At 38.9% G+C, this 16,794-nt stretch overlaps 1 protein-coding gene across 3 annotated transcripts in view; it reads right to left on the bottom strand.

Moving 5' to 3' along the window:
* The window catches only part of USP8 (ubiquitin specific peptidase 8), a 74,786-nt gene that overhangs the window by 10,440 nt on the left and 47,552 nt on the right, over window positions 1-16,794 (bottom strand). For 2 of the 3 annotated variants that reach the window (XM_032174091.2, XM_032174090.2), the window contains 4 exons: window positions 12,113-12,257; window positions 11,609-11,829; window positions 7,055-7,639; window positions 4,755-4,841 (listed from right to left, as the gene is read on the bottom strand). In XM_032174091.2, coding sequence (XP_032029982.1) covers window positions 4,755-4,841; window positions 7,055-7,639; window positions 11,609-11,829; window positions 12,113-12,257 — 1,038 coding nt within the window. The remainder of the gene's footprint in view (window positions 1-4,754; window positions 4,842-7,054; window positions 7,640-11,608; window positions 11,830-12,112; window positions 12,258-16,794) is intronic. The other variant, XM_032174092.2, reaches the window with a different exon arrangement.

Below are 16,794 nucleotides of genomic sequence, written 5' to 3'. Positions count from 1 at the left end.
TGAGGCATCAACTTCAATGTAATTGAATGTGATACTTCCACTTCCTTTAAAAAATTATTAATAGAAAACAAAAACGCCTGATGAACCACCCATTTCTATTTTTATATTCTTCATGTCTTAAGATACATACATTCTAGGCCAGGCAGGTTGGCTCACGCCTGTAATTCAGCACTTTGGGAGGCCAAGGCAGGAGGATCTCTTGAGCCCAGGAGTTTTTGAGATCAGCCTGGGCAACACAGACCCCATCTCTATGAAAAAATTTTAAAAATTAGCCAGGTTCGGCCGGGCGCAGTGGCTCACGCCTGTAATCCCAGCACTTTGGGAGGCCAAGGCAGGTGGATCACCTGAGGTCAGGAGTTTGAGACCAGCCTGGGCAACATGATGAAACCCCATCTCTGCTAAAAAAAAAATACAAAAATTAGCCAGCCATGGTGGTATGCACCTATAATTCCAGCTACTCGGGAGACTGAGGCAGAATTGCTTGAACCTGGGAGGTGGAGGTTGCAGTGAGCTGAGTTTGTGCCACTGCACTCCTGCCTGGGTGGCAGAGCAAGACTCCATCTCCCAAAAAAAAAGCCAACCTTGGTGGCATGCACCTGTGGTCCTAGCTACTCAGGAAGCCGAGGTGGGAGGATCGCTTGAGCCAAGTGGTCAAGGCTTGAGCCCAGGTGGTCAGGTGAGCTATGATCACGCCACTGTACTCCTGCCTGGTGACAAATTCTGTTGAATACAAACATGTAATAAATAGAATATGTGTGCTGGAAAAAAATTCTGCCAAAATGAAGGCAAATGGCACAACTAAATATCCACATGCAAAAAGATGGATTTAGATCCTTACCACACTATATATAAAAATTAACTTGAAATGGATCATAGATCTAAGGAACAAAACTAAAACCTTAAGAAGAAAATATCTTTATTACTTTATGACTTTGGGTCAAAAAAATGTTCCTTAGATACAATACCAAGCGCACAATCCACATGTGAAAAATATGACAGAATGGACTTCCACAAAAACTTTTGTGCTTCAAGAAACTCCATCAAGAAAACGAAAAGATAAGCCACATATTGGGAGAAAATGTTTGCAAATATCATTTAAAAAAATTTTAGAGATGGGGTTTCACTACATTGCTGAGGCTGTTCTTGAACCCTTGGCACAAATGATTCTCTTGCCTCACTCTCATAAGTAGCTGGGTCTGCAGGCGTGTGCCACCACACCTAGGCTTATACTTACACTGATTATGACTTTATGGATTTTAAAAACACTGCCCTCAAGCATTTAGCACAGTGCTAGAGACATAGTAGTTGCTCAGCAAATACAGTAAGTTTTATTGAGCCTTCTTAATACGTGAGAATTACTTTAAAATGCTATTTAATCAATACTTAGTTGTCTGTGGCATTTTACACAGAATGAGTGTAGAGTGGATCATACAGTATGAGATTTAAGACAGCCAGAAGATATACTGAATACCCTTGCTTCCTGAAGGGCAGAGATGGGGCAAGATGGTGGGTGGCCAACAAAGACAACTTTTGCTTTCCTTTCAATGTTGCCAAAGACCTTGGCTGTAGCTGGTGTGAAGCCCTGCTTAGAAGAACGTCAGGACCAGTGGGAGTAACTGCAAACCTCAATTTTCACTTTCTATTTTTTAGTCTTCACTTTGTGGTTCTGGTCATCTAATCCCTACTCTTTCTCTTTAAAAGGAACAGAAGGATGTCAGGAGAAGAGAAGGCATGTGTATATATACATCTCTCTCTCTTCATTTTCTCTTATTGTTAACTCATTTTCAGCTCCTTTGGGTTTCACTTTTGGAGCACTGCTGTTTGACTAAGGCTTAAGTTCTTAATTTTTGTCAGGTTTACACATCTTAAGAAATTTTATTTTTGGTTCTTAGAAGAACTTTAATAAAACGTGTTTTTTTCTGTTTTTATTTTTCCATAGGTTATTGGGGTACAGGTGGTATTTGGTTACATTAGTAAGTTCTTTTTTTTTTTTTTTTCCCAGAGAGAGTCTCGCTCTGTTGCCCAGGCTGGAGTGCAGTGGCGTGATCTCAGCTCACTGCAACCTCTGCCTCCTGGGTTCAAGCAGTTCTCCTGCCTCAGCCTCCCAAGTAGCTGGGACTAGAGGCACGTGCCACCACGCCCGGCTACTTTTTGTTGAGACAGAGTTTCATCATGTTGGCCAGGCTGGTCTCAAACTCCTGGCCTTAAATGATCCTCCCACCTCGGCCTCCCAAAGTGTTGGGATTACAGGTGTGAGCCATTGCACCCGGCCATTAGTAAGTTCTTTAGTGGTGATTTGTGAGATTTTAGTGCACCCATCACCTGAGCAGTATACACTGCATCCTATTTGTAGTCTTTTATCCCTTGCCCCCAAGTCCCCAAAGTCCATTGTATCATTCTTACATAACATGGTTTTAATGGGTTATGTGTTATATTTAGTTAATCTTAGATCTAAACAAATAAATTATATAAATTATTTGACTTCTGTAGTTAATGAACTTTTTTTGTATAAATATCAATGGGTTTGTTGTTGCTGTGGCTCTTTAACTGTTGCAGTCAAAAATAAGAAAACTGTGAATTCTGTCAGTCATTCTAGCCTTAATATATTTTATGTCATTTTTTCCGCTTTTGTTTGAGACAGGGTCTCACCCTTGTTGCCTAGGCCGGAATGCAGTAGCATGATCACGGCTCACTGTATCCTTGACCTTCCCAGGATCAGGTGATCCTCCCACCTCAGCCTATCAACTAGCTGGGACTACAGGCAGGCACCACCAAACCCGGCTAATTTTTTAATATTTTTTTCTAGAGACAGGGTTTTGCCATGTTGCCCAGGCTGGTCTTGAACTCCTGGGGCTCAAGCGATCCACCTGCCTCAGCCTCCCAAAGTGCCGGAATTACAGGCAGGAGCAACCATACCCTTTTTTTCCCCCTTTCTGTGGAGAAATGGGGTCTTGCTATGTTGCCAAGGCTGGTCTCAGATTTTTTAAATGGCAAAATACAGCAGAATGACTTAAAAAAACTTTAACATGTTAAATTCACATAGATTTAGATTGGATATGGAGTCGGTCCTCTGTATTCATCGGTTCTGCATCTGTGAATTCAACCATCTACAAATTGAAAATACTTGAAAAAAAAATCCTGGGTGTACTGAACATGTGCAGGCTTTTATTATTCCCTAAACAATACAGGATAACATCTACTTTCATAGCATTTACATTGTGTTAGGTATATAATCTAGAGATGATTTAAAGTATATAGGAGGATATGTATAGGTTATATGCAAACACTGTACCATTTTATATAAGGGACTTGAGCATCCTCAGATTTTGGTATGACAGGGAGGTTGTGGAACCAGTCATCTACAGATACCAAGGGAAGACTGTATATATATCCCAGAGAAGGCAGATTTATGGAAACAGAGAGTAGACTCAGTGTTGCCTGGGCTTTAGGGTAGACTAAATTGGGCATGGGGTCTTTTTGGTGTGACGGCAATGTTCTAAAATTGGATTGTATTAATGGTTTCACAACACTAAATTACTAAAAAAAAAAAAAATCCTGAACTGCATGCTAAAATTGGGTGAATTTTATGGTATGCAAATTGTATCTCAAGTTCTGAAGGAAAAACAAAGGCAAAGATGCCATTTTTTTTTTTTTTTTTTTGAGATAGAGTCTTGCTCTGTCACCCAGTCTGGAGTGCAGTGGCCCAATCTCGACTCACTGCAAGCTCCACCTCCTTGGTTCATGCCATTCTCCTGCCTCAGCCTCCCGAGTAGCTGGGACTACAGGTGCCTGCCACCACGCCCAGCTAATTTTTTTTTGTATTTTTAGTAGAGACGGGGTTTCACCATGTTAGCCAAGATGGTCTCGATCTCCTGACCTCGTGATCCGCCTGCCTCGGCCTCCCAAAGTGCTGGGATTACAAGCGTGAGCCACCGTGCCCGGCAAAGATGTCTTATACAAAGCCTATGTATTTAAAAAACTGTGATGAAATACACATAACATAAAATTTACCATCTTAACCATTTTTAGGTGCACTGGTTAGTGATATTAAGTATATTGCTGTGCCAACAATCTCCAGAACTCTTTTCATCTTGTAAAACTGAAACTCTGTACCTACTGAACAATAACTCCCCATTTCCCCTTTCTCCAGCTCTAACAACCACCATTCTACTTTCTGTCTCTATAAATCTGCCTACTTTACAAACCTCATAGAAATTGAATCATTCAGTATTTATCCTGCAACTGGCTTATTTAACTCAGCAAATGACCTCAAGGTTCATCCATGTTGTAACGTGTCAGAATTTCTTTCCTTTTTAAGGCTGAATAATATTCCATTATATGTACATACCATATTTGTTTATGCATTCACCTGCTGATGGACATTTGGGTTGCTTCCATTTTTCGGCTATTATGAATAATACATGGGTGTACAAACTTCTTGTTTGCAATTCTTTTGGGTATATACCCTGCAGTAGAATTGCCGCATCATAGGGTAATGCCTAAACATTTTTTACTTTCATAAAATAAATAGAATATGCTGTCACACTTTAAACAGGAAGACAAACTCTATTTCCTTTAGCATATAAATGGATTGATCACGCAAAAACAAGCAAAACACCAGCTACCAAAGATGGCAACGATCCCCTTACACTGTAGATCTCATGATAAAAGATGACAGTGTGGTAAGATAATCACATAGTTATAATCCATGTTTGTTTGTTTTTTCCAGTTTTTTCCTGCAATAAACTACTTACTTTATTTCTTTCGGTATCGTCTGTATCCTCTCTAAAAGTTCCTGTCCTTAGAATTCCACTTTCTGGTTGTCCTTTAATCTTAAATGGCTGTAAAATTATTAAAATTACAGAAGTGAAAGAAAACTTTAACTCTCCTCCCAACATAAAGCTACTAGCTAACACAACCAAATCTATGAGAATGAAAATGTAAAAGGAGAAAAAAAAAGGCCTCTGAAAATTTTATTATATTTTACTGTCACATTCAAAATACTTAAAAAACTAAAGAACTGTGATGAATCAGTGAAGAAAAAAAAAAGATGAAAATCAAAGTGGATTGTGGAGCACTGGTTCACACTACATGGCCAAGTATAAAATGCTGATCATTAATGTATATTCACCATGACCTAACTTGAACATTATTCTTTTATTTAAATACTAATACGATTTTGGTTACCTTGAAAGGAGTTGTGCTTCAAAAAATTTAAAAGTATTCAAGAGAACGAAGAAATTAAGATACAGACCAATAGTAAAAAATGCAAAAATCTATATTCATATCTTCTTATAACATCACAGATTCTTTTTTTTTTTTGGAGACCGAGTCTCGCTCTGTCACCCAGGCTGGAGTGCAGTGGCACAATCTTGGCTCACTGCAACCTCTGCCACATGGGTTCAAGCGATTCTCCTGCCTCAGCCTCCCGAGTAGCTGGGACTACAGGCGCCCGCCACCACACCTGGCTAATTTTTTGTATTTTTAGTAGAGACAGGGTTTTACCATGTTAGCCAGGATCATCTTGATCTCCTGACCAAGTGATCCGCTCATCTAGGCCTCCCAAAGTGCTGGGATTATAGGCGTGGGCCAACGCGCCCAGCCCGTAGATTCTTTTTAAAAACTCATTTTAGTTTTATATCTTATTTTAAAATAACTCTACTAAGAACTTTTTAAAATTAAAAGTAAAATTGATAATTTTAACAAAATTTATTCTAGAATAAATTACATATTTCTCCTACTTTTAAAAGGAGCACACAAGGAATGCAATCTTAGATGTGTAGGAATATTTGGCACCTATATACTAAATGACCACAAATATGAATGATTTAAGTTCTAAAGACTGCATGCCTCTAGTATAGCAAGATGGAAAAGAACTGGCTTTGGAATCTCACTGTCTATATGATCTTACGCAAATACTTAACCTCTAAACTTCAGGTTCACTTGCAAATTGAATACCTTATGGGGTTATCATTAGGGGTAAATAAGATAATGCAGTGAAAATACTTGGCATATAGTAGCCACTCAATGAATAACACTTAAATTGTATCTTGGAGTGCACATGTTTTGCTCCTCCTGTGAGTAAAATTAGAGAGTTTTAGTACATGGGCTTCATATCCCCAATTTGGGGTGTTTAGAAGTTTTGCATGGAAGCTATCTTTTTTAATAGCAGAGGTTACCAGATAAGTGTTCCCTGGATAAGAGCAGCTTGACTATGAATTGATTTTGGTAACATGCCTGAATTGTGTTTGAGAAGTATAGAAATTGACATTCTGTAAAGATGGTATCCCACCTTCCATTAGAAGTCATTTCCACACTGCTAAAAATGTTTTTTCCATTTGTACATACGTAAAAAGGACTATAACTGTTCTTGGTATTATAAACATATACTTGGTGTTCAAAAGGAAAAGGCATTGTTAATGACATAATGAAGAAAAAAAAGAAAAGCATGGCATTATTAGAGATTGAAAAAGAATAACAAAAAAAGTCCCCTAAAATTACGGCTATCAATTTTGGGTGTGTAGCCAAGGGCAAAATTAATTGGGTTATTTGCCAGTATTATTTGAATAGACAAAGCAAGGAACAAAATGACACCGATCTGACCAAAAAATCATTATATGCAAAGATAAATGTTAGGCCATTTAGATGTCACTGATTTTGGATATATTCTAAACAGACATAAATTCTATCATACAAATATTGGCATCTAGTTCCCCCATACTGAGGAGATTATATTTCACTCTAGTCTTTCCATGATCATACATCAAACATAAAAATGAAGAATGTAGCTATTTATCTCAATTATTTGAAATATATTGCATTTTATAGATGTAATATACAAAAAGCAATTTCATTCCCAACCTATCATTTCATAAATGTATGGCACTGGCCTCAAAGGAGAATAGGTGAGCAAATGTGGATAGATCAGTACATTCTATCACCCCTGAAAAGACTATTTGAAATGCCTGCCCTTTTATGGAATGCCACTGGTGTTTTCACATTTTCATATACATTTTCTTTCACTTCGTTGGCAATTTGTACTGTTTCTGCTTACCTTGCCTGAACCTGAATCCCCTGTCGCAGATGTATGGGGCACATCTCCTGTTGACTTTTTCTGTACTTCTGGGGTTGGACACCTTTTCCCCCTATCTTCTACAGATTTCTTGGCATCAGAAGTTTCATGTTCACTTTTACTTTGTCTTTTTACTCCTGTTATTTCTTTGCCCCTCTTTGCTGAGGTTTCTTTATCTTCTTTCTTGGCCTGTTCACTTTCTTTCTTCTCCATTTCTTCTTTTGCTTTTTGTTGCTTCTCTGTAATTTCATTTTCTTCAGCTTCTTGTTTCTTTTTGGCTTTTTGTTCTTGTTCTTCCTTCCTCAGTTTCTCTTTCTGTTCCTCTTGCTGCCTTTCCCGAAGTTCTTTTTCTTGTTTGTTTTTTTCCATTAGAAGAGCAGTTTCTGCATGAATACGAGCCTTTTCTTCATCTGTTAACATGAGAGTTGAAGAAAAAACTACTGGCTTGGTGGAACGATCAGGAATAACTTTTCCATTCTGAGGAGATTGTTGCTCATGGTTTGTACTTTCAGATTTTATTCTATGCTCTTCAGGCAATTTGACTGCTGGTTTTTTAGTACGATCAATCTAGAGCAACAAAACCAGAGCAAAACATTTTTGTCAAAAATCAGGAAATAACCTCAGTTCTTGAGATCAAGTTGTGATAAAAGAAGTGTCACTCTGTGGAGACAACATCTATCAGGACATCTATTTGTTAATTACTCAGTGTCAAGATTTCTCATAAAACAGAACTTGAATGGGAGATATTCAAACATCACTGGAACTTACATCCTCTTGATTCAACACTTTCAATTCTTCCTGAGTGTTTTGTATACAAAAGAGTTAAAAATGTCTTTATTCTAAAACATAAAACCTAGACCTGGGCATACCTAGACATAAGTTCCACTTCCAGGTATCCAAATGCCTACCCAATATTTCCATTTGAGTGTCAACACATATATCTCAAACCTCATATAGCCAAAATGGATTCACGATTCCCCCCACCCCCACAAACATGGTCCTAATCTCATGGTTGTAACCACTCTCACTCTCCCAATAGTTGCACAAATCAAAAACCTGAGTCCCATGATATGTTCTTCCCATATCCTTCTGCACACTGTTAATTTTCCTCCTATATCTGTCCCTCCATCTCTTCTACCACAGGCCAACACCATGCCAACCTCCTCTCTCACCAGGACTACAGCATAGCTTTCAACTAGTTGCCCATCTCTTCTCTTGCCCCCGCCCCCCAATCTGTTTCTCCACATTATAGCCAGAGTACTCATTTTAACACAAATTTGATACCCACTATGCTCTCAGTACACCTAAAATCTTTACCATAGCCTGTAATGCCCTGTATGGTCTTACATCTGCCTACCTCTCCAGTCATATGGCTGTGTATACCAGCTATACTTACCTTAAAAAAAAATTATTCCAAGATGCCATGCTCCTTCCCAACTTAGGTCTATCAGCTGTTCATCTAGATAATGCCCACATTAGGTCTTGGCTTACACATCTCTCCCTCTGAAAAGACTTCCCTGGTTCCTAGAACTAGCCAAGTCCCCTGATACATGCTCTTATAATACTTTATTCTTCTCCCTCTATCGGAATTCTGATCAAATAGCTATAATTACTTATTTAAAATTTTTCTTCCCTCCTAGAATATAAGCTCTGAAAGGATGGAGACTGTGCCTGGCACAGTTAATAACTATGTTACTGAGGGAACAAATGCAATCTTCCCTAACAACTTTTACAGGAGGTAAAATACTAACTGGTTTCCTTCAAGTTGTGTAATAAACTACCTAAGTTCCTGATTTAATGAGTTAAATGTTTATTACCTCAATTTAACAGCATATTAACACTAGAGAAGTGACCCTAACATCATTTCTTGAGAATACTGTGTACTGAAACAAAAATAAAAACTTGTAAGAACATGTGCCAATAACAATCTATATAGTGTTCTTACAAAACGAATTTATGCTTTTCTACTAGAAAACAAGTTGCCAGGCGCAGTGACTCACGCCTGTAATACCAGCACTTTGGGAGGCCGAGCCGGGTAGATCACTTGAGGCCAGGAGTTCGAGACCAGCCTGGGCAACATGGCAAAACCCCATCTCTACAAAAAAATATGAAAATTAGCCAGGTGTGGTGGCATGTGCCTATAATCCCAGCTACTCAGGAGGCTGAGGTGGGAGGATTGCTTGAACCCAGGAAGTCGAGGCTGCAGTGAGCTGTGATCATGCCACTGCACTCCAGCCTCCAGCCTGGATGAGAGGGCAAGATGGTTTTCAAAAAAAAAAAAAAAAAAAGAAAAGAAAAAGAAAACGAAGTTAGTGTAGAAAAAATAAATTTTTTCCTGTTCACTTCTCTTTCTGCCTCTTAACAAAAATCCTCTTTTTTTCTGAATGTATTTGAGAATAAAGTAGGAAGAACCACTATAGGGATGAGGTTAACAATAAGAGGTGGAACAGAAACAAAAATAAATGTTGTTTCCATTTACATTTTGGTGGCTTGATCTATTTTTCCCTAATCTTAAAAGTATAGTTATGATCATGTTACTCTCAAGTTTAAAATTCTTTAATGGTTCCTTGTGCCTACAGGACAAAATTCAAATTTGATCCAAGTCTCTCTTGATGACTCTTGTCCATCCTTCTAATCTTATCTACTATCATAACTTCCTCTCCCCAACAAGGACTAGTGCCCACATATGCCGAAACTGTTCACTGGCCCCAGAGCATGCCCTATGCCTTTGGTCATACAATTTTCTACTTGTTTCTTCCATCCTCCAATCCTATTCTTCAAGCCCAGATAAAATACTGTCTCCATGAAGACGTCCTTGATCTTCTCAGCTAGAATATTCTCCTTGCTCTGTGCTCCAGTGCCTTGTAGAGCAATTATGATATTCTGCCTTATGCTGTGGCTGATTTTATACAGATCTCTCCTTCTAAACATCAGAAGAATCCATCTCTTGTATTTACAAACTTTCATGCTTATTTTTATTTTTATTTATTTTTTTTGAGACAGAGTCTCACTCTCACCCAGGCTGGAGTGCAGTGGCCCGATCTCGGCTCACTACAACTCTGCTTCCTGGGTTCATGTGATTCTCCTGCCTCAGCCTCCTGAGTAGCTGGGACTGCAGGCATGCACCACCACACCTGGCTAATTTTGGTATTTTCAGTAGAGATGGGGTTTCACCATGTTGACCAGGCTGGTCTGGAACTCCTGACCTCAGGTGACCCACCTGCCTCCGCCTCCTAAAGTGTTGGGATTACAGGCATGAGCCATGGCACCCAGCCCTCATGCTTTTTATATAGAAGATCTTCAAATTATGTCTGAAAATTGTATGTATCTCATAAAGTTATGTTCGGACACAAAAGGATTAGCGTTTAAATAGATTAAGTTGAAAGGAAATGCAATAACGTAAGTTCTTTTTAGAATTTCCTAAATTTACCCTTTAAGTTGTTTAATCACATCTATTTAGTCTGCACTTTATTCTGCAATACTAAAAGACCTTAAAAAATGAACAAATGAACCACTTCAGTTTATAACAAAAAATTACCAGATTTCCTATTCAATACCTGCTCCACAAATCAAACGTCATCCACTTTAAATGTGAAATACTGTTTTAAATATATCTGGGGAAAAAAATTAAAAATGAATGCTAAAAAATGTTATTGGGAAATGCATGGAGGGGGAACATTAGTTAACCTTTCTTTAAATAAACCCAAATGAAGGCTGTAAAACTAAAAATTTTTTATTTGTAATGTCTTGGTTATTTAAAAACTTTTAAATGATTATTGTTAAACATGCCTGTTATTTGCGTGTCAAATTCTAAGGAAATGGAACTAAAGCATTGTTTTAAAACCAAAATACTGACATCACATACCTATCATATATAAGCCAAGCTATTTATGAAAATACTATGGGTCAAATTATAATACAAAAAAATCCCAAAAGGGCTATTCTAATTTCCTGTGATAATGCAATCTTTTATTGGCATTGTTTGTAGCAAATGGATCGCCAACTGGCTTGGAAATCCCTTAATTATCTACTCTAATATAGGCGTGGCGGTAACACTGAATTATGATGAAAAATTTTTAAACAAAAAATTTATCAAAACATACAGATTCTTCTCATTGATACTTTTTTCTAAGATGTTAAAGGTTATATATTAAACTTTGTTTCTTTACTATATATTTAATACTTTTTTTTTTTTTTCTTTTGAGACAGAGTCTTGCTGTCACCCAGGCTGGGGTGCAGTGGTGCAATCTCGACTCACTGCAACCTCCGCTTCCTGGGTTCAAACAATTCTCATGCCTCAGCCTCCCAAACAGCTGGATTTATAGGCACCCACCACCATGCCCAGCTAATTTTTGTATTATTAGTAGAGAGGGGGGTTTTACCATGTTGGCCAGGTTGGTCTCAAACTCCTGACCTCAGGTGATCCGCCCCTCTCAGCCTCCCAAAGTGCTGGGATTACAGGCGTGAGGCACTGTGCCCAGCTATACATTTAGTATTAAAACAAAAGCGAGAATAAAGTTAAAATCAAGAACATACCTGTGGAACATTCTTTATACTAGGCACTGGCTGAATTATGGGTGAAACATCAGATTTAGCAGCAACTGGTTCAACTGGATTTGATATATTCAGTGGTCCTATTCTCTCATTTTGATCACTTATCAATTCTATATTTTCATCTACTTCTATAGATGCAGGTGGCATCTGGGCAGCAGGTTTAGAAGGAATTGATTCTTCCAATGAGGGATAAGTAAAATCCACTAAAATTCCAAAAATAAAAATGTTTTTTAGAACAGCAAACCCCATACACAGTACTTACATTTCTCATGCATGTTCATGTAATAATTAAATGTAAACTAAGTGGAAAAAACAATTACAACAGTCTTAAAGAAAATGCGAACTTCCAGGCTTATATTTTTATGCCTGAAAACAAACTGCTCTCTAATAGGACAAATGCACACACAACCAAGAATGTCACCAGGAAAACAATTTTAAACTATATTTTACCAAAGCAATTTTAAACAAAAATTTTCACATACATACATGAGATAGACACCTCTTCATTCTGGCGTTGTGGGGGTGGAGTGACCTTAGCATTTGTTGTATACTGGGGATAACAAAGGAGCCAGTTTTCATAGCCTCCCTCTAAAACCAAAGGCTCATTGCGCAGGACAGTTTTACTTTCCCACTATAAATAAGGAAATCATATTTTTAATAGGGCAGCAATCTTTCAACAGCTAAAAACACAACAAATCTAAATTTTAAAGTTGTTCCCTTAAGGACAAGATTTATCTTCTAAATAATGACAAAATGAGAACTGAATTCAAAATTCAACATTAAATGAAACGGTTATACAGGTGAGGTTTTAAAAACCATACAAATAATCAATGATCTTAGAAGAAAAATTAGAAAATAGATTTCTAAATATAAAACAAAAATGACCCATAACCTCACCACCCCCATACCACTTTACATTCTGGAGTTTACTCTTATAGAGAGTTTTCAATAAAACCTTTATGATGTTGCTTTTCTATGAACATCTTTCATCAATATAGAGCTATATCATCATTTGCAATGCTAGGTAATATTCGACTACTGGTTGACTGATTGACAAGGTCTTGCTCTATCACCCAAGTTGGAATGCAACGGCATAATCACGACTCACTGCAGCCTTGACCTCTTGGGCTCTATTGATCCTCCCACCTCAGCCTTCCCAGTAGCTGGTACTACAAGCATGCGCCAACACGGCCAGCTAATTTTTGTACTTTTTGTGAGGTGGCACGCTGCCCAGGCTGGTCTCGAACTCCTGGGCTTAAGTGATTGACCTGGCTCAGCCCAAAGTGCTGGGATTTATAGGCGTGAGCCGCTGCGCATGGCCTATTCTACTTTATACACAGACCCCAAAACTGAGTCAATCATTTGAACATTTGGGTTTTTTTCCCCATTTAATTATAAGCAATGCTGAAATAAACACAAAAGATCCTTATACATGCACATACCTAGTCACCTCCTTAAGGAAAACTCCCAGAAAGGGAGTTGCTTAAGCTAAGGTACATGAACATTATAAGGTTTTCAATATATTGCTAATCTTAGAAATGATCACTTAAAAAAATGTATAAATATATTGGCCGGGCACGGTGGCTCACGCCTGTAATCCCAGCACTTTGGGAGGCTGAGGAGGGAGGATCACCTGAGGTCAGGAGTTCGAGACCAGCCTGACCAACATGGGGAAACCCCGTCTCTACTAAACATACAAAAATTAGCCGGGCGTGGTGGCAGGTGCCTATAATCCCAGCTACTTGGGAGGCTGAGGCAAGAGAATCGCTTGAACCCGAGAGGCGGAGGTTGCAGTGAGCCGAGATCGCGCCATTGCACTCCAGCCTGGGGGATAAGAGTGAGACTTCATCTCGAAAAAAAAAAATAATAATTTCATATATATATATATATCTTTAGGATAATTACCTAGGAGTAGAATTGCTGGTTTAATATGATGCCCAGCTGCCCTTCAGAAAGGCTATACCAATTTACACACTTAACCAACAGGATATGAGAATGCCCATTATACATCTTTATAATTTTTACAAAACTGATGAACATAAAATGGTATCTTGTTTTAATGAGCATTTCTTTATTAGTGAAGTTGGACATTTTTTCATTTATTTACTATGCATTTATATTGTTCTATGACAACTATTTAATAATTGCATCCTTTGCCCCTTTTTCTATAGTTATTTGCAATTTTTTTAGTAAACAGTGAATGTACTCTGAATATTAGGGAAAACAGGTCTTTGTCATATATATTGTAAACATTATTCCTGATTTTTACTTTATGTTTTTGTTTTTTAAACATGGTTAAATGTTTTTTCTTTTTGAGATGGAGTTTCGTTCTTTTGCACAGGCTGGAGTGAAGTGGCGCGATCTCGGCTCATTGCAACCTCCGCCCACTGGGTTCAAGCGATTCTCCTGCCTCAGCCTCCTCCGTAGCTGGGATCACAGGCACCCGCCATCATGTCCGGCAAATTTTTGTACTTTTAGTAGAGATGGGGTTTCGCCATGTTGGCCAGGCTGGTCTCCAACTTCTGACCTCAAGTGATCCACCTGCCTCGGCCTCCCAAAGTGCTGGGATTACAGGCGTGAGCCACCAAGGCCAGCCATAAACACAGTCTTCATTTTCCTTGATGACATCTTGGTTTAACATCAAGGTAATAAAACATACCAATGCTTTCTCCTAATAGTTCGCTGTTTCAATCTATACATTTATATCTTCTATTCATTTGAGATGTCGCTTGGTCTAAGAAATAAGGTAGAGATCCATTCTCTTTTATTTACTGGCTAGGCAGTTGTCCCCAAACCATTCATTTCAATCCATCTTTTCCTCATTGATTTATGTCACCTTTATCATACACTAATCATTCACATATCTTAGTTTGAACTTTATGAAATTGCCAAACTGCCATTTGTAGGTCAATGCCAGTTGAATACTGGCAGTTTCATATAATTGTCCCATACTTAGATATATTTCTGGGTTCCCTATGTCATAGCATGAATTGTTCTAAGGCTTTTAAGACTGCCTTTCTGAAGGGCAATCAACTGACCCTCCTACCAGCAGAATGAGTTTTCTTCTCACCACATGCTCACCAGCATTCAGTGCTATCATTGTTAATAATTTAACAAACTGACTGGGTGTGGTGGCTCACACCTGTAATACCAGCACTGTGGGAGGCTGAGGCAGGAGATTGTTTGAGCCCAGGAGTTTTGAGACCAGCCTGGGCAACATAGTGAAATCTCATATCTACAAAAATAAAATAAAATAAAATTAGCTAAGATGGTGTCGCACGCCTCAGCTACTCAGGAGGCTGAGTTGGGAGGACTTGCCTGAGCCCAGGATGTCAAGGCTGCAGTGAGCTGAGAAGGCACCACGGCACTTTGGCCTGGGCAACAGAATAGGATATGTCTTCAAAAAACAGTAAGTAGAAAATTAGCTGGGCGTGATGGTGGGCGCCTGTAATCCCAGCTACTTTGAAAGGATGAGGCAGGAGAATCGCTTGAACCTGGGAGGCAGAGGTTGCAGTGGGCCAAGACTGCACCACTGCACTCCAGCCTGGGTGACAGAGTGAGACTCCATCTCAAAATAAATAAAATAAAATAAAATAAAATAAAATAAAATAAAATTAAATTAAATTAAATTAAAAATATATATATATACTTAGATGCCCAACACAGTGGTGCACGCCTGTAATCCCAACACTTTGGGTGGCCAAGGTGGGAGGAATGCTGGAGGCCAGGAGTTTGAGACTAGCCTGGGCAACATAGCAATACCTTGTCTCTACTAGAAAATTTTAAAGAATTAGCCAGGCATGGTGCACACCTGTAGTCCCAGCTACTCAGGAGGCTGAGGCAGTGGGATCACTTGAGCCAGGAGTTCAATGCTGCAGTGAGCTATGATTGTGCCACGGCACTCAAGTCTAGGTGACTGAGAAAAACCTTGTCTCTTAAAAAAATAAAAATAAAAATTAAACAAATAAATTTAAAAAATATATAGTTAGGCTATGATGGTTATGTCTGTACTGAGCATGTACAGACTTTTTTCTTGTCACTATTCTCCAAACAATATGGTATAACAACTATTTACAAAGCACTTACTTTTTATTAGTTATTATAAGGAATCTACAGAGGATTTAAAGTATATGAGAGAATATGTGTAGTTTATATGCAAATACTATACCATTTTATGTAAGAAACTTGAATATCCATGGATTTTGGTATTTGTGGGGGGTCCTAGCATCAATCCCCCACAAATACTGAGGACAGCCGTATTATTTTTTAAACCTTTGTTAACTTCATCAGTGAAAATGGCACTCATTTTAATATGCATTTATCTGATACTAGTAAAGTTGCCATTTTTATGGTTACATCCACTTGCATTTCACTTTCTGTTCACGGCTATCTGTGCCTACAACTTATGTTACTATTTTATCTTAAGTATTTTTCTTATTTGTAGAAGCTCTTTGGATTTTAGGTATTTTAAACCACTGCCATATGTGTTGTAAATATTTCTGCCTGTCTTCTGCCTTGTAATCTTTTTGTGTGTGTGTGTGAGACAGAGTTTCGCTCTTGTTGCCCAGGCTGGAGTGCAATGGTGTGATCTTGGCTGACCGCAACCTCCACCTCCTGGGTTCAAGCGATTCTCCTACCTCAGCCTCCTGAGTAGCTGGGATTACAGGCGCACACCACCACGCCCGACTAATTTTTTGTTTTTAGTAGAGACGAGGTTTCTCCATGTTGGTCAAGCTGGTCTTGAACTCCTGACCTCAAGTGATCTGCCGGCCTCAGCTTCCCAAAGTGCTGGGATTACAGGCGTGAGCCACCACACCTGGCCCTGCCTTGTAATCTTTTTTTTGAGACAGAGTCTCGCTCTGTCTCCCAGGCTAGAGTGGAGTGGCGCGATCTCTGCTCACTGCAAACTCCGCCTCCCGGGTTCCTGCCATTCTCCTGCCACAGCCTCCTGAGTAGCTGGGACTACAGGCCCCCACCACCGCGCCCGGCTAATTTTTTTGTATTTTTTAGTAGGATGGGGTTTCACCATGTTAGCCAGGATGGTCTCCATCTCCTGACCTCGTGATCCACCCGCCTCGCCTCCCAAAGTGCTGGGATTACAGGCGTGAACCACCACGCCCGGCCGTCTTGAAATCTTATAAGATCTTTTCCTACCTAACTTTTAATTT

This window comes from Hylobates moloch, unplaced genomic scaffold (genome assembly GCF_009828535.3).
Source record: "Hylobates moloch isolate HMO894 unplaced genomic scaffold, HMol_V3 SCAFFOLD_14, whole genome shotgun sequence".
NCBI lineage: Eukaryota > Metazoa > Chordata > Mammalia > Primates > Hylobatidae > Hylobates > Hylobates moloch.
The sequence above is the reverse complement of the archived record's forward strand: the minus strand, read 5'-3'. Positions and strand labels throughout refer to the sequence as shown.